We start from the raw sequence: 23,154 nt of genomic DNA, 5'->3' as shown, positions 1-23,154 counted from the left end.
TTTCCTCATAAGTAACTCATTGAGTTCCTGGGTTTATAATATGGCTCACCTATGAGTTTCCTGGCAAAGCTCAGCTAATGTATCTTGACATTTGGGGTAAATCCTTAAGGAATGTTTAAGCTAGTATTGCTCTAGAGTGTTGTGAAAACAGTCTTAATCTTGTATTGCTATATACTGATTTGATTTTATGAGGGCTTTAATGCTAATTTTTTTTTTTTACTTAGGGTGCAATTTTCTTGGAAGGAATAACAGTTAAATGTGTGACCCAGGTGACAACACAACCAAAATTAGGAGGAATACAGCAAAAATGTCAGCAGTTCTGTGGATGGGAAGGGTATGAGAATATTTAGAACCTACTTATTTATACTATCTAGAAATAAGTGTTGTATTTTGCAGAATGAAACTGCTCATTGTGAAAATGAGAAAAAAAGGTGACCATGGATTGTTTATTTAAAAAAAGCCTCAAACACACTTGGCAGTGAAAGTCTTGAAGTGTGAAGTGGAATGATCAGATTTTGATGTTAAGAAACAAGATTCTAGAATTACTTTTCCATTGAGATAACAAAATGTTGTTGTTAAAATTCCAGATGTAACCTAGTCCAGCTATTTGTGTAAAGCTTAGTTCTTTCTCGAGGAGTGGATTTATTTATACCATTGGTATTACACTTAAGTATAGAGGTATAATACTCATTTTTATAGCCAACTTGGATTTCTGTCCAATGCTAATGAAAATGTTGGTTTTAGTGTCTATGATTCTGAACTTTTCCATTCCAAATTTGGTGATCCACACTGCTTCCTAACATGTTGGTGCTTATCGTGCCTGTAATTTTTAATTTAAATATCTCTTTCTGCAAAGCTAAAACTTTGAAGTTCCACATAATTTAGTGTTTTGTCATAAGCAAATAACTTTTTTCTTATGAGATAGGCTTTTGACTTCTATTGCAAAATACTTTATTGGAGAAGATGTTCTAACTCAGAGTTAACCTTGCAGCAAGTCTGGCATGAGGTGTGACTTGAGTCTGATGTGAAAAATGTATTTACTTGTGTGACTATTTATTGCAGAACCATTAATAAACATGGTTCTTTTTATTAGGACTGGATTCCCTGGAGCACAGCCTGTTTCCATGGACAAGCAAAATATTAAATTTTTGGAGCAGAAGCCATACAAAGTTAGCTGGAAAGCAGACGGCACCCGGTAAGTTCATTTTAAATGAAAAAGCAAAACACAGTAAATTCAGTAGACAGTTTGTATTTTCTCAGGAAAGTGAATTTGCTTGTACAAAGGACAAACCACAGCAACAAAACTGGCTCCAGAGATTAATTTTTATTCTGTCTTGGTACCCAACATTTGCTGAAGTTTGTGTCCAAGTTTCTTTCTAGCAGCTGTTTTACAGACTGACTGTTAAAGGCAGGTACCCTTATTCTCCATCACCCTTACCTGTCTGTCAGCCACAACTTGCCACTGAGATCTTAGAATAATCTTACATAACAGTGAGAGTTTGCTAAGGTGAGGACTTTATTTATAAGCAAAATTAAAACTTCTAATTGATCCTTCAGAAGCTGGGTAGTATCAGAAATTTTGTAGGGGTCTTTTTAAAATTTATCCTGTGATCCTTTGTTCGAACATGTAGTTCTTGTCAGCTAAAGACTCAATAATTTTATCTTCCCTCACCAGTTCTCTTACATTCATTGCAGGCATTGTTTGTTTAATAACAAACTACAACCTATTTGGACTTATGGGACATATTCGAAAGATTTTCCTGAGTTCTTTATTTTGCTAGGTTTGTTATCTTTAATAATAGAATATCCTAGATAATGAAAATCCTGGAGAATATGGGGAATTGGATGTCTTATGAGAATTGCCAAGTGGCTCCACATGGAGTCAGTCAGGATTCAGCACAATTCAGCCAGAACTAAGCTGTCTTGTATAAAAAAACCCCAGACCCTTCAAGTGTCTCTCTTCTGTGGAGTTTGTGCTTCAAGGATTTATTAGCTTGGGCAGAGCATGGTGTGAAAAGTCAAAGTAAGCTTGCAGTCAGTATGGAGTCCTAGCATTAAGAAATGTGTGTGAATAATTGATTTACTAACACTGGCTGTGTACACAAGCACTTGGATATTGCAGTGCAGGTGTTCTCAGGGTGGGAAATTAGAGCAATGGGGTATTGGGAGGTCAAGGCATATTCTCAGAGCAGTTCAGGGCATAGGGCATTCCAAAGCTGCTGACCCTGAACAAATGAAGTCAGCCAGCTTAAACTGACCTGAAGAGTCTTTGTCATATCCTATGTTATTAATTTGGAAAACTGATGTCTTAATGCAATATCTCATTTTCTTACTCAAATGTGTGGATGGGATGCCTGTGTTCTGAGTACTAAAGCAATTATACAGAGCATAGCAGTGTACCTGGAAGACTGCATTTTGTGAAAGAAATGGAAGTGTACATGTAGTTTCTTGTTGAGATTTTCAGTATTTTGAACAATCTATCCTCTGTTTTTAGTTTTAGATTGGTGGGAAAACAGAATGGAGGAAAAACAAAACTGAAGGAACTAAATAGCTCTTTTAGTTTTTTTCAAAACATAATAACTGGTAATAGATTATGAAGGTACACAGACTGATAGGTATATTCAGAGAAGAAAATGGATCTACAGAGATCCAATGTTAATGAAATTCACCTTAAATAATATGAAAGGGAGATTAAAGATGAAAACCTGAACTATTATTTGGACATTTAGACACTTTGCATGATAGGTATCCTAATCAACAATGAAAAATTATGATAATTTTTACATTGGACATGCTTCTAATTATTTAGTTGTTCTCCAGTGATCCAGACTCCATATGCAATTAAACAGATTTTCATTAGTTATTCTGAATGCTTGTGTTGACAGGCGTGACCTTCTTGAATTTAATATTAAGACATCAGTTAGTGGAGACCCATTTATGGATCCCCTGCTTCCATTATCTGGAGATGGAACCCCTGTCATCAAATATCTCTGAAGCTATTCTGTTAAAAGTGGTTTAGATGCATCAGTCTAGACCTTGCCTGTTAGAATATTATTAGGCTTGCATACTTTTTCCTTTTGTTGCTTTGTTCTCGCTCTTTCCTTATAAGCAATGCACTTTTGTCGACCCTGTTGGACTTAAAGAAAAACAGATGCATAACTAATAACTTTCTGTTATACTTTCTCACTGAAATAAAACAGTTTTATTTTAGTTGAAATAACATTTGCTCAACTTAGCCAAACTTCTTAAATGTCACTATTTGTTAGCTGCCTGTATTTGATTTCTTCAGCAGTAGTTTTTCCTACAGGTTTCATGACTGAAGCATTTTTAATACATAGTTTTAGATGATATGCAGTGCCAGTGACTTCCCTAAGTACTTTTATTTTTCTTCAAAAGCATTTGCTAATTCTAGATTCCAATTGGAGCTGAACCTCTCGCCCTCTATTTTAAGAGCTGTTGGTTTTGGTTTTTTGTGGTTGGTATTTTTTTCCCCCTTTCCCCATTGTTTGGTTTTTTTTCCCAGTGGTAGAACTGTGTATGTTTTTTTGGTTTGTTGGTATTGTTGTATTTTTCTACCCATAATTTTAGGAAAAGAGAAAGTATTTCCCTAAATAAAAGGCATTATTTCTCAAATAATGTTGTCTAACAATGTGAAATTGATTAGTTAAATTATTTGGTAGTGATTCTATAAAATATCTTGTGGGATTTACTGGAGTAGTATCTTACATATTTTTGTAAATGTGTGAGTTTGGTTTGGGTAAAACTCATCCTCCTTCGTTCTCTTGGAGTTCTGAGTTCAAAATCTTTTTACTTAGCCTTGCTTAGCCTAGTCTGTTGTGGTTTGTAGAGTTTGAGCCTTCACTGTGGTCTTGCTTTTTCTGTGCCTGGTTTCCAGAGCCCTTGTTTCATAAGTATTAGCAGGGCACACCTCCTGGTTCTGCTCCAGCATTCCTTCTGGAGTATGTTTGTCCCAAAGGGAAAAACGCAGTGTGAACAAATACTTCTCCCCTCATGTTTGTAAATGCCAATGTATAAAGACGTGTGTATTTGTATCTTAGGTTTAGAGAAATGAACTTTAAATTAAAAGATCTGTGAAGTTCATTTAGCATCGACGCTCTTTGGTGAAATATTTCCTTTGTACCAGCTACTTGGATGTATGTAAATGCTATATGCAAACTCATGCTGTTTTGAAGAAAACCACCTCTAAAATCATATTGCTTTAAATTATTATTATTTAAATAAAAGTCACTGAGTTCTGCAGCTATTCTGACTGGTTTGGTGTACATTCTCAATATTTATTGGAACAGTAGTCAAACTGTTGGTGTCTTATAAATAATTTTAATGCTAATCTATTCATAAACCAAAGGGCAAATTTCCCACTAGTAAAATAATGCCTTTTGGCTTTGTTGAGATGAAATATGTGTTGTATGTTAACATAGCTACAAAGTAAATACATCTTTACAAATGTATCCAGTTTTGCAGCGCCCTGTTCTAAAATAGTAGTTACTGTCTGAGTAAGGTAATTGTAACAGCATGTTCAAGGCTTTGCTGGATGACTCTGCATTATCAGCTCTGTACTGTAAAGTGATTAGCCCAGGTGGGTAATGGCTTGTTGTGTCCCTTCCTATGGATCTCATTAATACTGTTTGTAGCAGATGCTTGTTCTAATGAGTGGAGCTGACTGTTCAGGCAGGGTAAAGTAATGAGACACCAGTTCTGAAGGAAAGACTGCCACCACTAACAATAATAAAAAGCTTAAAAATGGCTGTGGAATAATTCAAATCAATACAATCAAACAGGACTAGGTTTTGTGGTGGTAAAATGTGACCTGCACTAAATGGAACCTATTAAGGGGAGTAAGTTATTTTCCTACATTTCTGTGAGTACCATTTTTATTTTTCACATCTGTACACATGAAGTTTTAGTGAAAAATAATAAATATGATCATAATACTATGGCTGTTCAATTATGTTAAGGCAGCTATTTTAAAAAATGCAGAACAGGTAGTTCTTGCCAAAGGCTATTAAATTTGAAAAATGTTCATGCAAATTTGATAGCTTGCAGATATCTAAATGTGAATAAATAGATGCAGAATAAAACAGCTCTTTGAGAATTGCTGCTAATTGTCTATTGTGTTTGTAACAAAATAGTTAGGTACATCTGTGAAGTTTTTTCTTTCTTGATTGGCAAATTACATTTACATTAAAAGAAAGGCCTGTTGCCTAAGTAATTAACTTTTTTGCTGTTATCCTAATACAAAATAAAAGTAGTAAATGTACACTTAATTGTATGATAAAAGTGATGGGCATTTTTGGATTGTTTATTGATCAAATAAGTTTGATTTGTCTTGAATGTATCAATCAATAAATCAATATATATATAGCGAGAATATAATTATAGTGATTGAGTTGATATTTTATCAAGCTTGTGATAGCTTCCTAGTTTTTTTTAGTTAATCTTTTTGTAGAAATTGAAGAAAATGTCTTTTTTTTTTTTTGGCAGTTGCAGCCTTTCAGAAACATATTTGTGACTCTTACTTGAAGGAAATCTACTCCATATATTTTAAGATAACTTTTCTATAAATGTCATCAAAACAATGTTGAAATTTCTCTCTGATTTTCATGTCTTAATAATTTTTCTTTCCCTCCTCGATGAAGCTTGCATGCATAACTGAGAAATTGCAAATTCCTAATATGAGAAATTATTCAAAAGTCATTTGGTCCAGAGTAAATTATGAAAAAATAATCACTGCTAAGGAACAACTCTTAAAAAAAATAGGATAAAATTGAGAAACAAATGGTTGTTTGTTTTAGAAATTAGGAGGTAAAAGGTACTAGCCCAAAATTAGGTAGCAAGGGGGCAAAATGGTTGCCTGTCTGTAAAGGCTTAAAGAAAAGATACTTGAATGGGTTCATGGGAAAACTGTTATCACTGAGAGAGAGGAGAAGAAGTTGAGATAATAATGAGAATGAAGGAGGACAGAGAAGATTGGAGAGTAGTACTAATCCAATTAAATCCCAAATCTATACACTTGAGAACTCATTATTAAAAACAAGAGACCAGATTGTCATGAAAGCAGATGTGGAGTGTCCTGGGTTTGCAATGGAAAGCTTGGCTCCTGGGAGCAAAGATATTAATGTGGAGCTGAACTTGAAGGAGGCTATTGGAAATGAGAAAGAAGCCATAGATGAATTTTCAGATTGAACAAATTACATGAGCAGATTTTTATGGATGTGAAATTTTCTTCCTATTACTGGATAGTTCCTGAAATAGAGGTTTGCAAAGTTGATAGTGCATTCTTCCCTAATTTAGAAGAGGGGGACAAAAATGTACGGTGTTGAGATTTTCAGCCATCTTCAGAAATGGTGTTAGCAGGGAAGTTAAAGGCTGTTAATCACAAGAAAGCATTTGTGAGTAAAGGTATGAATCCTCTCTCCCTGGGCATCTTGCCTTCTGATCCAGATAGTTACTGTGAAAGTGAACTGTTATAAATTGTGTTTTGAGTGTCTTGTCATTGAGTCATGTTTAGGGTTAATACATGTTTGTGGTCTTGGAGTAAGGAAGGAATGTTGTCCTCCTAATCACAGGATAGAGTGAAGAATGCACGCAAGAATCATCTGGATGCTTTTAAACCATGCCTTTCTTTTTCCTTCTTCCTCTCCCCACTTATCTTAAGAAATAGACTTAAATATTAATCAGTTTTGCACCAATAGCTAGTGTTCCTTTCTCTGTGGCTGTGACATGTTTCAGTGGTGGAAATTTTAAAGGATAGAAATATTCCACGGTTGGGCATGTGCTGAATAGACTTTTCAGGACCAAGTGGATTTTTTTATAGGAGTGACAGGTTTTGTGAATGACTGGGCTTAACCCAAGTTATTTGATTCCAAGTTAAATGAGCTTGATTCAATTGTGCTTATATAACTATCAGGAATGGGCAAAAACCTCAACTGGTAATTACACATCAGTTGTGTGTATAGGACAGTCATTCTTCAGACATTTGTATTATTTTCATTGAATGTCTCAAAGAAGTAGTTGTAAGGGTTTTTCTATTATTATTTTTATGAAATTGTCAAAATGGGGTGACACTTAAAGAAGAGATTTGGAACCTTCCTTTAAAGAACCTTACTTTAAAGATTAAAGTGACTGTTCTTAGTCCAGTCTAACAATCTCCACACCGTGTTTTTATAAGTTTTTAAGGTCATCGGGTTAAAAAATGCAGTTTTTGTTTACATGCCATTGTCCTTTGTGGTCCTTCTTCATAATTATTTTAACAATTCTTTAGGGGAAAACAAGTTCACTCATTTTAAACTAGTTCTGTACATCTGCCTCAGTAGATGGAAGAATTTTGGTTGAGAATGAGGCTGCAATCCATGTGGAATTTATTTCGCTGACTTTACTTGGAATAATATATCTAAGTGGAGATAGCATATAATTTGTCTGGAAACTAAAGTTGTGAAAGTTATTGAAATGGTTGCAGTAAAGCTTTTACTCCCTTCCAGTCAAGATTAAAAGCTCTAAATAAATAGCTGTTATAAACTGCAGTACTACTAGTTGTTAGGAACCTGCAGTTTAACTTTGAAGAGTGTAATGATAACATAATGTCAGAAGCTTCTGCAAAAGTATATAAAGATCACATAAATGGTTCAGGATTAAAATGTATAAAGTGTCTTTCTAATGATGACTGAAAGGAACAATTAATAGATGTTAAGCACTCTACAGCATTCCTCTTATTTTTCTAAAAAGCAAATGCCCAATTCATGGTTCTATTTTGTGCATTTAGGTAGGAGAGGAAGAGGAGATGGAATGGGGAGGCAGGAATGAAGTGTTTTGACATTAGAGAGTTGGAGATTCAGGAACTATGAATTGTTTCTCATTCTGCACCTTAATAATTGTCCTGTGCAGCTGTATTGGCCAGTAAATTTAGGATTGTAAGACTAATACTTGCCGGTTCTTCACAGCATTAGAACCCATAAATATTGTATGTTTGCTTGAGTTTTCATTTGAGAGTGTAAAAATACAACTTTTGTAAATGGAGTTTGGATTAAAGGCACTTCTGGTTTGTTTACCATGTTCCCAGTCTCTAGGTAAAGATATTCTAGCTCAGAGCAAGGAAGGTCTAGTACAAGAGGTCCTCATTATCTCTCCTCTTGCCATGTTGTCCTTTTCCCTTGTTTTCCCTGCTGTACAGGCAATGAGGGCATGTTTAGGCTTTGGCTAGCAGACTTTGACAGCAGAAAAGGAGCTGTCAGGTTTTCATAGCCAGACTTAGGGGTATTATCAGATATCTCATTCATTTTGATTAACTATTAATTTTGAACCAGGAGAGGTCTCTCTTCATTCGGAGACTGTAAGTCAAATGAGGCAGCATAGACTGTTGGACTAATACAGGGAATCATTGGATATAAGAATATGACTGATTTTGTGTTTGTTTTTTGTGTGGGGGTCTGATGATGGTGTATTTATGACTAAGGTACAGCCGTATCACTTTGTTGCTTCTTCATCTCCTGAAATACTCCTTATACAGTCATTGAGTCAATGTAGAGGAATGAATAAATAGGTATGACAGAACACGTTATCCCTCATGTGGATCTAAATTGACTTGAATGGCCAAAGAAAGCAATCTTACTCTAGGTTGTGCTTTCTCATTTATATATGCTCACAACACTGTCATGACTCTGAGAGAAGGGTTTTGAGTCCCTTCCTTGAGTGTTTAAGGAGCAGTTCTGATGAGATACTATGCAGGAAGTCTACTCTGTGGAGAAGCAGGCCTGGTACTTCACAGTTCTGAAGCCTCTTGACAACACACAAAATTTTATGGTCACAATTCTGGGCTCTTTGAAAAATGCTACCTAGCTGATTATTCATATGTAACTATTTGAGTATTTGGGCAGAATGTCTTATTAGCAAGCTCTTTTGTTTATTTATAAATAGTTAATCCATTAAAATGCATTAACTTATTATGTAGCTTGTGCTATGAATACTAATCTTAGAGTATTCAACTGGAGTCCTAAAATGTTCTAATGAGATCCAGATAAAGGGTGTGACTGCATGTATATCTGCTTTTCAAGTAGTGAAGTACGTTTCAAGTATCAGTGATTACTGGATTATTTATTTATTTTCCTTTCTCCCAGACCACTTTTAGTGGAACAGAACATTCTGTGCTGCTGGTTCTCCTGGGGGGGATTACAAACACGTCCATGAAGCGTAACGGCTTATGTTCAGTCAGGGAAGAATGACATTCGGTTTGTGAAGTTGAACTATATAAATATCTAGGGCATCCCTTTCTCTTGGAGCTGATCTATTCTGTGAGCACAAATGGCAGCTGTGTTCCTGCTGTGGCTTGTGCCGGTGATGCAGGCGGAATTGACCCAGAATATGCTCCGGCATAAATCAGTTCCAAGTTAAGGGAATCTCCTTTTTCAAAGCTGTGTTACCCTTTTCATGACTGCTCCTTTATTGCCCTCCATGAGAGACATTATGGTTCACTTGCTTGGGAAAGAAGCAATGTAACTACTTGTCATCTAATGCTAAATTAATTAGTTATTCTTTCTTATATATATTTTTGTAGCCTGTTGCTTCAGGCATGAATTTTTCCTTAAATCTCCAAGACATTTTCAGACAAAGGTTTGTGGAGAGGTATGGAGCCAAAGAAGATCAAGCAAGCTTGAAAATATATCTGCAATAAATAATGAAGATAATAATATTAATAACAACAACAAAACCAGCAAAAATTATGAAACAATTCAGGAGTTCTGTCAAACTCGAGATACAGTTTGTTCCATTAACTTTCACCTTTTAAAAAAAGTAATCAGAACATTATACAATGCAGTTGTTTTTCAACAGTGCTCCTATCAGTAATTAAGAAATGCACTTAGCATTTTTAAAATTCGGGTGAAACAAAGATAATCTAATATTTAAAATTAATCTGTTAGTTTACAGGTAACTGGGTAATATCTTTTCTAGCTTGTTAACAATTCTTTTGTTTTACATCAGACAAATCGCGTCATAATGCGCTGTAAGAGCTCCACAATATGCAGTAGTTGTAGTTTAATTTACCCTTCGCTGTAAGTCAAGTAATGATTACAAGACAACTTTAAATTTAACCCATAAGGTTTAATATCCTTCTAAAAATAAAGAAACAAAACCCCCACTGCACTCTAACTTAATTAAAACCCTGGAAGACAGACAAGAAAAACACTGTAACTGGATAGGCTTTTTTAACCTAGCTAAATTCTTCATTTTACCAGCAGTTTCACAGTCTAATAATACTTTAGATAGAAAATGTAGTTTTACACTGCTTTTGAATTTGCCATCTGTTAAATTAATTAAGGCATCTTTATCTTTGATTTATATAAAAACAGGAAAAGCTAAAGTTCGAGCTTGGTCTCAACTGCAATACTTTATTAAGAGAAATTATAGTAGTTTCCACAATGCTTATACATTTTTTCCATGGTCCTTACTGTTGCCCTTTTCTCCTTTATTAATAGACTTCCCCAGGTGAGAGGATACCATAACGTTGTATAATGATGCAACATTATTTCTGTATTTTTTACTACCCTGTTCATTATTTGACCTAATTATTTGTTTGCTGTTTTGTCTTGTTTTGTTTGTTTGCTTGTTTGGCCGCAGCTGCTGTTCTGTGCTCTCACTGAACCCTAAAATGTAGCTGCTATATGAGCTTTTTCTGCTGACAGTTAATTTAGAACCTTGTAAGGTGGACAGGTGTGGTCACATCTCTTCTCCTGACTCTGGTACCCTTTGGGTATCAAAACTTTTTTTGATTTGTTTGTTGCTGTAGTTTTGGGCATATTGAATATTTCTGTAGTAAATATCATCTGCAGATCCACTCACTTTTGAAGACGTTCAAGGCCATAACAGTCACAGAATAACTTCTCTGGACCTTGCATTGTCAAGGGAAACAAATGGAAAGGGAAACTTACATTTAGAGTTTAAAGGAGAGTGGTGGCAGGCAAGAATATGGTTTTGATGCTGAGTGTGATAACTGTGGAGGAGACTGATGAATAGTAAAAATTATGGAGACTGAAAAGCTGTATAAGCTGTGTGGTATCTCTTAACTTACAGTGGTGACTTGACAAGGTTACTTCATTATCTGGAATATCACCTCAACAAACCTTGTGGAAATGAAATTCTTTGTTCTCAAAGAAGCAGCGTGATTGGTGAAAATCAATTCATCAATGCCTGCAGCTATTTAGAAGATATGTAGATGCGACACTTCGGGATGTGGTTTGGTGGTGGACAGATAGGCAGTGTTAAGCTTACATTTGGACTTAATTATCCTAAAAGTCTTTTTCACCTGAAATGATGCTATGAATACCAAAAGCATAGCCCTTCCATTGTGATATATGAGGTGATCAATAAGACAAGAAAGTTGTTTTGTTTTTTTTTTTCTGTACTAGCATTGAGTCAGGGCAGTGGTATCTTGAACTAATGATTCAGAACATGAGGCTGGTTGTTGGAAACCTTCTGACTTCTCACGAAATTAGATATTGGTGTAGCAGATGAACTAGGACAACTTTCTTGATTGTAACATAAATATAGGAAAGCATTTATTTTGTTTAGGAAAGATGCAAGACAAAATATGAGGAATAACATTTTATTTTCCTAATAACTGAAAGATAAAAAAATTGTTACAGAGTTCAGATTTTAAAAAAAATCTCTACAAGATTGTTAAAGAAAACTTCTGGGTTACTGCTGAACCTGCTGCAGATGCCTAATCAGAGTTGTCACGATGAGCACACTTGAACATCTGATGCAAGCTGAGTGTTTTGACCTCCACAACAGGAGTTTAACCAGGACGGTTTTGAGGCACAGGGAACTGGTCATTTCACCCCATGGAGACACCTTACAATTTTGGAAGTTAACCAGAAGCTGAATTCTACCCGCTTATGAGGGTGGAGAATTGGTGGAGCATTTCAACAGGTGACAAATCCAGGTGCTTCTGAGTGTAGTAAGAGATATACAAGGTACATTTATGTACTAAACAAGAACCTAGTAACAGTATTTTAATACTTAGCAGAAAAAAAAGTCTTGATTTTAGAAGCTAAGTTTGGATCAGTCATGCTCAGGCTTTGCTTTACATTTAAATAATTATGATTGTAATGAGAGGTAAAAATAGATCAAAAATGCAGGTTTTCTCTTTATTAAATGACAGATTTGATTGCCCTAAGGGCAGTAGTTAATATAATTATGCAGAATTACTGTGACTGAGGAACACAGTCTGCAGTATAGATGAGGAATGGGATTTCCTCTGAGTTCAGCCATTTTGGTAGGAGTTCATATAAGGGAAAAATTACAGTTTTGACCTAGAAAGACTGGCATATCTCATGCTTCTGGACTTTGAAAAATTGCTGTTTATTACAGAAAATGAGGCTAAGAAGATTGCTAGAATTCTAAGATAGGTAAAGAATAGATTGAAAGAAAATGGCAGTGGATGGTTTTGAAAGAAAATGCATAAAAAAACTACAAGTAGAGCTCCTGAATATAAATTTTGTTGTATCATTAAGTAATTTGAAACAGAATCCAAGTATGTTCTGATAAAAAAATGAGGGAGATCAGCCACTGAATTCACTGAGGAGCAGAATAATAAAACTGGAAGGATATTTAGCAGTAGAAAATGCAAGGTCATGAATGAGAAATATTGGAGCTGGAGACTGTTAATTGGAAATGACTGTCAGTCACAATCTAAGGGATTTTTTGGTTTAAAATGCTGTGGAGCCTGTTGATGGCATGCTTTAATCTAGAAATAAGTGAGAGAAATACAAAGTGTTGGTATACTCAGAGCAGACTAACTTCCAAAGGTCTGTGTGTGTTTTAAAAAAAATTATTTGGAATTTGGACTGTTGAATACATAATTCTACAGCAGCTGTTGCATGTAGAAAGCAGTGTCTCTTGCTGGCTGGTGTGCCATGTACTCATGCAAATGACAACATCTTTGGAGAAGGTGGTTTGTGATAGAACTGTCAATTTACTGATTAAAAAGACATTGTTTCCTTTTGTTTACACATTGAAAATAATATTTTAAGTCATCTTGTAAGTTCCTGTGTTAGTGTCCCTGTATCCAGCCTTTGTCCTCCTTGAGGAGAGACATCTTGTAAAGCAGCAACCATTGCCAGTAGCAATTCATGGAAGAAAGCAAGCTGAGTGTTCCCCATTTATTGGGATTTAGGGTCTTTTGCTCCATGTACCACAGGCCAGCTTCAAATTCTTCTAATTTAAACTTAGTCTAAATCCAGCACAGTCTGGATTCGGGTCAGGGCATGGAACTGCAGCAGCTTAGTGACACTGATAGATGATCTCCTACTATCAGTGGATAAAGGGCAGTCATTCTTCTGGCCTTTTCCTCAGTGTTTGATGCATCTGGCCAGAAGCTGGTGCTTTCTTGCCAGTAGGGAGTGGCAGGGTCCAATGCAAAGCACTCGTGTGACTTGGCCTCATCTTAAGTGATCCATCTACAGAGTGGTGACATGCTCATGGTTTTGAAACGTTGCCAATCTTAAAAGGAAATTGAGAAATTGAAAATCATATCTGTAGCAGGATTTCGTTGTTACCTCTGCGTCAGTGAGCATATTAGAGATGCTAATTGCTATTCAGATTTGGGTAATGCTTATTTGTGTGGGAGGGCAGCACTTGGACAAGACTGAATTCCAGGCTGTATAATGAACTCCCTTCGGAATGGAGAGCTGCTGTGTATTTCGTGCTTAGAGTTGATGATGGAATTTCTTATATTTTGCATTCTTTAATGTGATAATACAGACACAGGCATATTTAAAAAGGAAAATTTAAAAAAAAACAGCGATGGCAGCACTGTGTCGAAATGAATAATCTTCTTTGATGCAGCCTGTCTAAAGAAATACTGCAGGGCAAAGAAAGCTCCTAGAGGAGCTGAATTTTTAAGCTTCCTTTGAAACAATATTTCTAATCCATTTGCTACTTGTAGATTTTTTTTCAGAAAATTACTTGTGTGTTGAACTTAAGCTCAGAAGATAGGATCTGAAACTTTGAGGAAGCTGTGTTGTATTTTTATATTATTCTTAAGGTTTTAAAATTCCTATAAAGCACAAAATTAACATATGTAAGCTTAATGCTGAGATGGTTGCTGTCATTTTGGCTGAGAGAAAGTTAAACATAAATAAAGCACATCACAAAATTCAAGTCTGAGGCAAAACTTCTGTGAATACATAGGCAATCAATTTTGTGGTAAATATGTTTTGGCAAGCACTACACCATGTGTAGTGAGGTACTGTGTTGGGGGAGTATTTTCAAATCCAGTTTTGTGAATCATAATAATAGGGAAAAGAGGGCAGAAGCCACATGTTTCAGTGGGTACAATGTTGGATTTGGAGACTGGGAAATGCAGTTCTGCTCTTGTTCCTTAATCTCAGTGACCATATATTGATGGACACCAAGTAATTTGCCATATTTTATGCATTAAGTAATATCTTCCTGAAATGCACTTTCAAATTTAATGACGAAAAATATTAAACATCCACATAAAGGAGAAACTTCTGTTTTTAACTTTGGATTTTCAATGTAGCTCATGTCAGCTTAAAAATTATGTAAAACCCAAAAACCTACCACCACCAAAACAAATTTAACTGAAAATGGAAGCCTAACAAAATAATTATTTCAGCTTGTGTTTGGGGTCCAACTGATGTGGGCTGCATGATACAGGATATAGGAGGAAGCAAATGAGCCTTTGATACAGTTGCCTTTATTTGGTTATGCTAAAAATAACTGTTTTCTGAAGAGAAAACTTTATTCGATGGTTGACGTTTTTTACAGTTTAAAAATTAGAATTATTAATACCCTGGTAGGTGATTTGGAGATCTGTTTGTCTAATGCCAAGAACTGTCACTCTGCAAATGAAATTTTCATCCTATTTCCTGAATTATTGTGTTAATAATATTGTCCGGTTAGAATTAATAACAGGAGTTGCCTCAGGATCAGAAGTGACTGAAAAGTAGCTTCTAATGAAACTTTAGATTTTACCATTTCTATGACTAGATATTTTATCTGCTTGTGAGATTAATCTGCATGGACACTATGACCCTCTATTTGTCAGAATTTCTTGGTTTGTAGAGATTGCACTGACAGTTTTGAGAGGTGATGTTTGTAGCTAAAGTATGATTCTCTACTTCATGTATAGTTTTCAGAGGTGAATGAGCAGTTATGTTATTGCTCTTATTGCTGCCCTGCCTTTGTTATTTTATTCACTTGTCTGGTTTTCATTTGGATTGAGCCATCTGATGTAGGATCATGTCATCTTGTGTACTTGCCCAGAATCTAAAACAATGGGGCCTGGTTACTAATTGGATCTTTTGGATGCTCACACAATAGAGGTAATTAGTGATAAATGTACAGCTGTAATAGCGAGTAGTGTTCACAGTGGGCAGTGCAGTGCGTGACAGTTGAGTTCCTGTGTTGTGTCTCTAGAGAATGTGTTTGAGAAATCATTGCTCTTTTTTCTTTGCCTTTGTGGTGTTGCCCAGAGGCGTGGTCTCTATTCTGGTGTAAGTGCTTATCTCTTAATACCTTAATTAACTTCTTAAAATATAAATGGCCATGGTACATGGAAATAATATTCAGAAATGTGCTGTTCAGCAGTCCACAAGATTTCTCCATGAGTGCTTGTAGTGTCATCTGGATGAAACTTTAAACCTGACATTAAGCACATGAACTTAAGCTTTTTGAGTGAAACAAGCAAACAGAAAACCTCAACCAACCAACCAACTCAAATCCCTCATTAATTTATAAACTCAGTTTCACCAAAACCTTGCTTATCTCTTTCTTCTTGCATGTTTTCAATTATTAGCTGCTCATAGAACACTTCTGTTTTTCAGTCCATCCTTGACCAAATTTTTTCTGTCGTATGTTGGTAGTAATTAGAATTTTGATAAATTCTGTTGTTTGGAGACCACATTCAGAGTTTTATTTCAATAGTTTATTAAATTGGGAGACTAGAAGAGTTTTCAGCCATTCAGCTAAAAAAATCTCAAAAAAATCCTTTCAAAATGAGACATATCTGGATCAGTTTAATGTCTTTTGCAAGCACAGAACTTGATCAGTTTCTAAGTAAGACAGGTATATTACCATGAGACCCAGACAGATGGGTCTACATGAAAGTAATTCACTGTCCTGAGATGAGATTTTTTTTCTGTCTTCAAAGTCAGCACATGCTGTTTCTCAGCATCTCTATGAAGTAAGATACAGAATCATAGAAATCATAGGATCATAGAATGGTTTGGATTGGAAGGGACCACCCAGATCATCTAGTTATGAAGGAAGATGGCTTGCAGAGCGGTATGCTTAACAAAAACTTTGTTTCCATACAGAATGCCTGTGAAAATTCTCTGTAGGCTTTAAGAGGTCTGTTACATGGACTCAGTGGAAGAATTGTAGCCCAATTCTGCAGTGTTTGTCCATGTGAAAGGAATATCTAAAGTGTGGCCTGGTTTAACTCCTGTAGCAACTAAGCTCACACATCCTGTAGCAGGATAGGGGAGAGAATCAGAAGGGTGAAAGGGAGAACGATCAGGGGTTAAGATAAATATAAGGAAAAATAAGGAATTTTTACTATTTCCCATTGGCAGGCATGTGTTTAGCCATTTCCAGGAAAGCTGGGCTTCATGATGCACAACGCGGACTTGGGAAGAAAAACACCATAACTCCAAATGTCCCCTCCTTCCTTCTCCTTCTCCCATTTTTTATTGCTGAGAACAGCATCATATGGTCCGCGATATCCCTTTGGTTAGTTTACAGGTTTAAACTTCTAAATGTAAAAAAGTACTTTTAAAATGTTTTTTAAATAGTATCTGTCATGATTTCTTGCTTTTATCAATTAATATAAAACAAAATAATAGAGATTTTGAGGATATACCTGTAATTATAATATCTTAACACTGCCTTTGCAGTTATATGATGCTGATTGATGGCAAGAATGAAGTTTATATGATTGATAGAGACAATTCCATTTTTCACGTATCCAACCTGGAATTTCCGTTTCGTAAAGATCTTCGCACACATCTAACGAACACTCTTCTAGATGGGGTAAGGAGCATACTGTATAATTATTGTAACTGTTTCAGTGCTGTTTGCTTTTGTTCTTAAACAGGGCCAAATTTTTAGGTCTGCATCAGTGAATCATAGGATTTCAGGAGGAATATAAGTTCAGTCACTGGCTGAATGTGGGAGTTGCATTTTGTAAGAAATCACTCACCTACAGAATAGGACTGGTGACTGCTCTGGGGGGAGCTGTTTGTCTTTGAAATAAATCAAGGTATTTAGATGACATTCTCTGAATATGAGAAAAGGCTTGATGAAAATCTAAAAAATTATTGCAGACCTTATCTCTTGCTACAGCTTTATATTTTGAAATAGTAAACATGGTCAATTTTATACAGCTTATGGAAACACCTCTAAAATTTGATAAAATTTTCATGATGTTTTGATACACTTTTGTGAATTGATGTCTTTGTTTCTGTCGCCTTTATTTTCAGCTGATTGGAATTTTTGAATGATTTAGAAACAGCTTAGTTATATTTGTTTAAGGCTAAAACATTTATAAGTTGCTATGCTAATTTAAATTATGTAAACTTGCTAATGAACTTTTTGAGCCAGTTGTAAAACAAGCTGTAAAACATATGGATTTGTGTATTTGGAGGCTGGGCTGGACTATTGGCGGCAAACTTTTCACAACTGTAGCCACAAGAAATTATTTCTTTCTTAACTGTCCCATTTCACATGATGGAGAGAATTTCACTATCTCTTACACTAATAGATCAATGCAGTTTCATTTTATGTTTCAGTAGCATTGGAGACTCTACATTGCTGTAACTCCTGCTTGATGAAGTATTTTTGTACCTGAGATAGCTTCCATATTGATCCTCTGAAGCCTATTGCACTTTTCAGCCATATTGTCTTTATTAACTTCCTTTCCTTTCTCAGGCCGTTGTTGTCAGTATTCTACTTGAAATGTCACTTTTGTGAATGATGTGTCTTACTGAGCACACATTTACATGTGAAGCGTGTATAAATTGAATCTGCGAGGATAATTACTGCAAGGAGCGATGTACTGTCTCAGGGACAGAGAAGCAGATAATGGAATATTTTCCACCACCTCTGCTTCACTGAAAAATTGAGAGCATAATGCAAGAAATGCCATGCTGTCAGCTCAGAAGTGGTTGCACAAGCTGTCGTGTCTGGTAGGAGCCTCTTCAGCCAGGCAGCTTCTGAATGATATACATATTATTCTTCATGGCATGCATTAGGTTCCATGCTTTTGAGATAACAAACCTGATATTGCTGTTTTTTCCCCCTGCTACTTCTAAGGCTCTTGAGAAAGTAATGACTTGCTAGTGTCCATATGGTACAGTCCTAGGTATTCTTGAGGGAAATGGCTGCTTTTTCATTTGTTTATTTAATTATTCTCTTTATTTCAAACAGGTGTTTTAGTGAAGGTGGCTGATATGTATATGGTGGAAGACAGGGATATTGAGATAAGTGCATAATGTAGCTGTGGGACATGGAAGAGGGTCTCTGATCTGGTGTGTTGTGTTCCCCAGATTTATAGTTTAAATCTCTTAAGAATGACTGAAGTTCTCTCAGGTACCCAGGGCATGAACTATAACTTTGCTTAATTTGTTGTTCTGTAAGTTTGACTGTTAATAGTGCATTTTGGTGTTTCACTTTAATGGCATAAAATCAGTCTAAGTGTGATTTTTTTTCCTGCCACATTATTTCTTTAATAAAGTGAATAGCAAAATTACATGAAATGTAATTTCATTTCATGTAATTTTGCTATATGTACTAATTGAATGAAGTACCCTGAGACAGAACTAAAACCTTTCAATGGATAAATACTTTTCATAGTACAGATTTCTAAATTTGTTTTGGTATGGTCAGTTAAATAAAAAGATGCTACTGGAATATATTTTTCTCAATTGAAATTCCTTTAACAGGTTTGAGGATAAGACTTGCTTATTATTTGAAGCATCAGAAGAACTTAACTTTGTAATTGAATATTTGTCTAATGTTGATGCCAAATGAAAATTTCCATGAATGATCCTTTGCTCTAGATATATGCATGATTTATTTTATTTTTTAATTCCATGGGAAGAAGTTGGCTTTTTCTCTTAACATATTTTGCTAATTAGTGCTTGAAGGGCTGTTGAAATTAATTCTTTAATTACAGGCTGAAGTAGTTCATACTTCCTGTCCTTGAAGTAGCTTTCTCTCTTTCAGGAAATGAAAATATAGATTGAGGTGGTCCAATTGGTATAGCTTTAGACAATTCTTAAAAATATGAGAAAAAAGGAAAGAGAAAACAGAAATATCAGTGCCATGTAGTGAACAACTACTGGTTTTAAGAATACAAAAGATGAACACCCCCCTAACATTATTTAAAATGACAGTATACATGAAACTTTCATAAAGGCAATTTCCATGCATTCAGGGATCTATTAACTTGCTTTAAGGCCTCTGGTGTAAGCCTTTCATGTGGTTCTCTTTGAGAATTTCAGATGCATTTGTGGTTCATTTTGGTCTGAAATTACTTGCAAACAGGTCTTATGTGATCAGTGACATCTTGGGTGATGACAGAGCTGCAACACTGTGTGCTGCTCTCCAGCTTTTCAGTTGCAATTGTTCTCCTGTCATGGAAGAAAGTTTTCTGCAAAGCTCATTCAAGCTATTTAAATTTCAACTCCAGGTGACTAGTATGACTTATTCCTTTAGAAGCCAAGTGTTTTGCATCCATAGTGCTGAGGGAATGCACAGAGTTTTGTTCAAATGTTTTGGCTGTCATGCAAAAAAGCTAAATAGCTATTTTCAGGACCTTTCTTGGAATTCTCCTTAGCTTTGGAACAGTTTAGTAGAAAATGCAGAGTCATCCTTAGGCTTGGAGTAACTTTTAAAGTTTTAATGCAATCTTTTAAACTATTTTATTTTTATACAAAATACTGTTTACACTTGAAGACTTAAGAGGGCCAGGAACTCCATAAATGGAGAATGAAATAAAGATGCATTTATGTTTTTCTGTCAGGAGAGACTTTTTCTATTTGTAAGCTGTCTCAGAAATTGCGGAACTTAAAACTTTTTGAGTTTGTGAAAGCTGGTGCAAAATAGATTTATGCAAAATAGACTTAAGAAAAAAGGCAAGAAACAAAAACTGTTTTCATTCCTGAAATACAACAGACTAGAATTGCGTTAAAGGTAAATGGATAAAGGATTAAGTAAAGGCACAGGAGAAAAAGGAAAAACAAACAGATATATTATTAGATCTGATTCCATACTCTATGTCAACAAAAAAAATACATTCTGCAAGTGACTGGTAAAATTGGATCCTTTGCTTTGTGATTGAATTTTGGATTATTTTAAGTCTAAGTTACTCTCTAGAGATGTGATTCAAGAAAAAAAGCTGTAAGCTCTCAGTCCAGCATTGTTCTTCTGGTACTTGTCCAGCAAAAAGCTCTTAGCGCTGTTGCAGGTCTAATATACTGTACAACTGTGCTCTGCAACACCACAGGATTGAGGAGAATAACACCAGCACAGTGTTGCCAGATTACATTGCATTAATTGAACACTGGACCTTGTTCTTCAGGCCCATGGGTTGAGTGAATGCCTAAACCAGCAGCTAATGGACAAGTGCCAGTAGCAGAGGTAGTTTTGAAAAACACAATACTGGCTGTAAATCTGCATGGAGTCTGTAGAAGGAGCTGCATGGGTGGAGGTGTGCCTTAGGGCTAATGTTACGTTATATTAACATGTCATGTGAGTGGATTTGGGTTTAAGATTTTAGTTATCTAAAAATTGGCTTGAATATAGTCCTGTAGTATCAGGTTATTACTCAGGTCAGAGCGAGTGAGTTTAACTGTGGTCATTTCTCAAATACTACATTTTCCCATCTTCTCTGAAGTTGTCTCTGGGATCTGTTCCCTGGTGCATTTTTCAATTCTGATAATTTCAGGGAAGATTCTGAAATCAGACTGTAAAATAATGTGTTAGAGCATTTCTAATCTGAACCATTCCTATGCTCACTTTACAGCTTTTGCCTTATGACAGTTGTATTGGCGTAACTAATGGAGCAGGGAATGTTGTTGTCATGATGGAGATGAGCAGTGCAGGAATTTGTCATCTCATCTTCTAAGGCATATTGTGCTATTGTTTTTTGCTCTAGTAGCTGGGATTTCAGTCAGGATGTCAAAGAGAACAGGAGGCAGGGGAAGAATAGAAGAAGGGAGGAGATGAGGAAAAAGGCTTGTTTGATCAGTAACAGAATAAAAATGTTTGCATGTCTGAAGTAGAGAAAAAGTTAAAAATAAACACTTCAAAGGATGTTTAAAAACAGTTCTTGGTCCTCTTTGTTGTATTTTTTAATCCTTCTTAAACTGAATATGCAGAGATTCAGATTTTTAAAATTAGGCATAAAATCTTGTAATAGCAGGTATTGAAATGTTTTCAGGGTTTGTATACAAATGCTAGCTTTGCATCAAAGCTGAGGTTCTGAATATGTATACTGAGAAAGTGAGGCCTTAAACCCTAAGTATGTGCTCAATTAAATGTGTTCCAAAAAATTGTTTCACCTGCCAGTTCAGCTGAGAGTTAATGAAAAACAATGTCATTCTTTTGTTTCACTGTTACTTTGTTATTTGTGTCACCTGATTACTGTCAGGAATTTCAGGTGGGGCTTTTTATTCTGGGTTTTTCCCTGCCCCTTGCATTATATCTTTACACCTTCTTCCAAGTTTGCATATCATGCCTTCTGTCTCTTGAGTTGTACCCATCTGTTCTTGTAGTTAGTTATGACATTTATTGTCAAAGAAGGCATTGCAGCATTGTCTGCTGTTCCTTTGAGAGCTCATCAGGGTCCTGCCTAAATCTTGGACACTAGCAGAATGGCATTTTGTTACATCACTTCTATGTAGACCTTTGTTGCATGTGCTATTTGACAGTGCCTGTGACTAAATTTTTAGAGGGAAGATATTGTAATATTATAGAGGAATAGTTTTCACTCATTGGATTAATGTTTTTTTTTAATTTTTAATTTTAAAAAAGAAATTATGTGGAATGATGTGTAAGGTCAACTCAGGGAGTCATTCACAACACATGTTAATGCTGCACATGGTTTGAAATCCCAATCTCCATCTCAGTGCTGTGTTCACAGAGGATGACATTCCAAAATACTAAGTAGGCAACTTAGATTTCCCAGTGGTTTTTGGGAACAACATGTTCATGTGTTCTAGTTTGGTTTTCAATGCTTCAAGCTTTATGTTTGCTTTAAACCAAATCTATGTTTTTACGACTGAACTGCTTGCTTATTTTTCAAAGCAAATTGTGGTTAGATTCAAGAATCTTGTTATTGTTGTATAGACTGAAAATTAATCTTACATGATTCAATCAGACTTTTTTGAGTTTATTTTGTAGAATCTATGGATTCTGAGAAAAATTAAAAGGTTGTAAGACATAATAATAGCAAGACATTAACTAAATAAAAATAATTTGAGTTGATGTAATGTTCTTTTTTGGAATAATTCTTGAGCTCCTGATTTTGTTTTCATCATGTCACAGTGAACTGTTTTCATGTTTTTCAATTGTTTTGTCTTGTTCGTGTAGATTTGGAATTTTTACTTTTATCTTGTAATGTATTTTTTTTAATTAAAAAAAATTGTAGCTGATACAATTTATTAGCCAAGAGTCAGGTAGGGGAGGGAGGTAGGGAGAAGATAGATTGCATTTAGAGAAGTGGTTATTTCATGGTTGTCTCTGGACAAGATCTGCCAGGGGTTGGTGGTTACCATTTTCAATCTTCCTTGTTGATTCATGAAACTCTATATACTATGCCTGATTCCTGTCATAGGAAGCCTGAGTTACAGATGTAACACCACCATGTACGGTGTATGTATTCTTGCATGTGCCATTAAGTTCAGGAAACACTTTTGTGTTTGGATGTTGATCAATAATGTTCTTTTCCTACCTGGGCTATTTTTCATCTGATTTGTTTGTACATATCGAGTGTTAGCTGACTTCCTGTGATGCAGAGAGTGTCTGTGATGGTTCTGTCTGAAGGATCCATCCTGTTTAGTCACAATGCAACAATGGTCAATGTTCAAGCAAATTGCAGCTCTCACTGCTGCCTAG

The 23,154-nt window shown here is 35.5% G+C and overlaps 1 protein-coding gene and 1 long non-coding RNA gene across 3 annotated transcripts in view; one reads left to right on the top strand and one right to left on the bottom strand.

The window, feature by feature from the left end:
* The window catches only part of RNGTT (RNA guanylyltransferase and 5'-phosphatase), a 170,244-nt gene that overhangs the window by 25,360 nt on the left and 121,730 nt on the right, over window positions 1–23,154 (top strand). For both annotated transcript variants that reach the window (XM_064412633.1, XM_064412634.1), the window contains exons 7-9: window positions 225–334; window positions 1,094–1,195; window positions 16,932–17,067. In XM_064412633.1, coding sequence (XP_064268703.1) covers window positions 225–334; window positions 1,094–1,195; window positions 16,932–17,067 — 348 coding nt within the window. The remainder of the gene's footprint in view (window positions 1–224; window positions 335–1,093; window positions 1,196–16,931; window positions 17,068–23,154) is intronic.
* Window positions 19,085–23,066, bottom strand: LOC135296383 (uncharacterized). Its single transcript, XR_010358449.1, has 2 exons — window positions 22,991–23,066; window positions 19,085–19,311 (listed from the first exon to the last, which is right to left on the bottom strand). It is a non-coding gene; the product is annotated as an uncharacterized LOC135296383 (long non-coding RNA).

The sequence above is a fragment of the Passer domesticus genome, chromosome 3, assembly GCF_036417665.1.
Source record: "Passer domesticus isolate bPasDom1 chromosome 3, bPasDom1.hap1, whole genome shotgun sequence".
Taxonomy (NCBI): Eukaryota; Metazoa; Chordata; class Aves; order Passeriformes; family Passeridae; genus Passer; species Passer domesticus.
The sequence above is the reverse complement of the archived record's forward strand: the minus strand, read 5'-3'. Positions and strand labels throughout refer to the sequence as shown.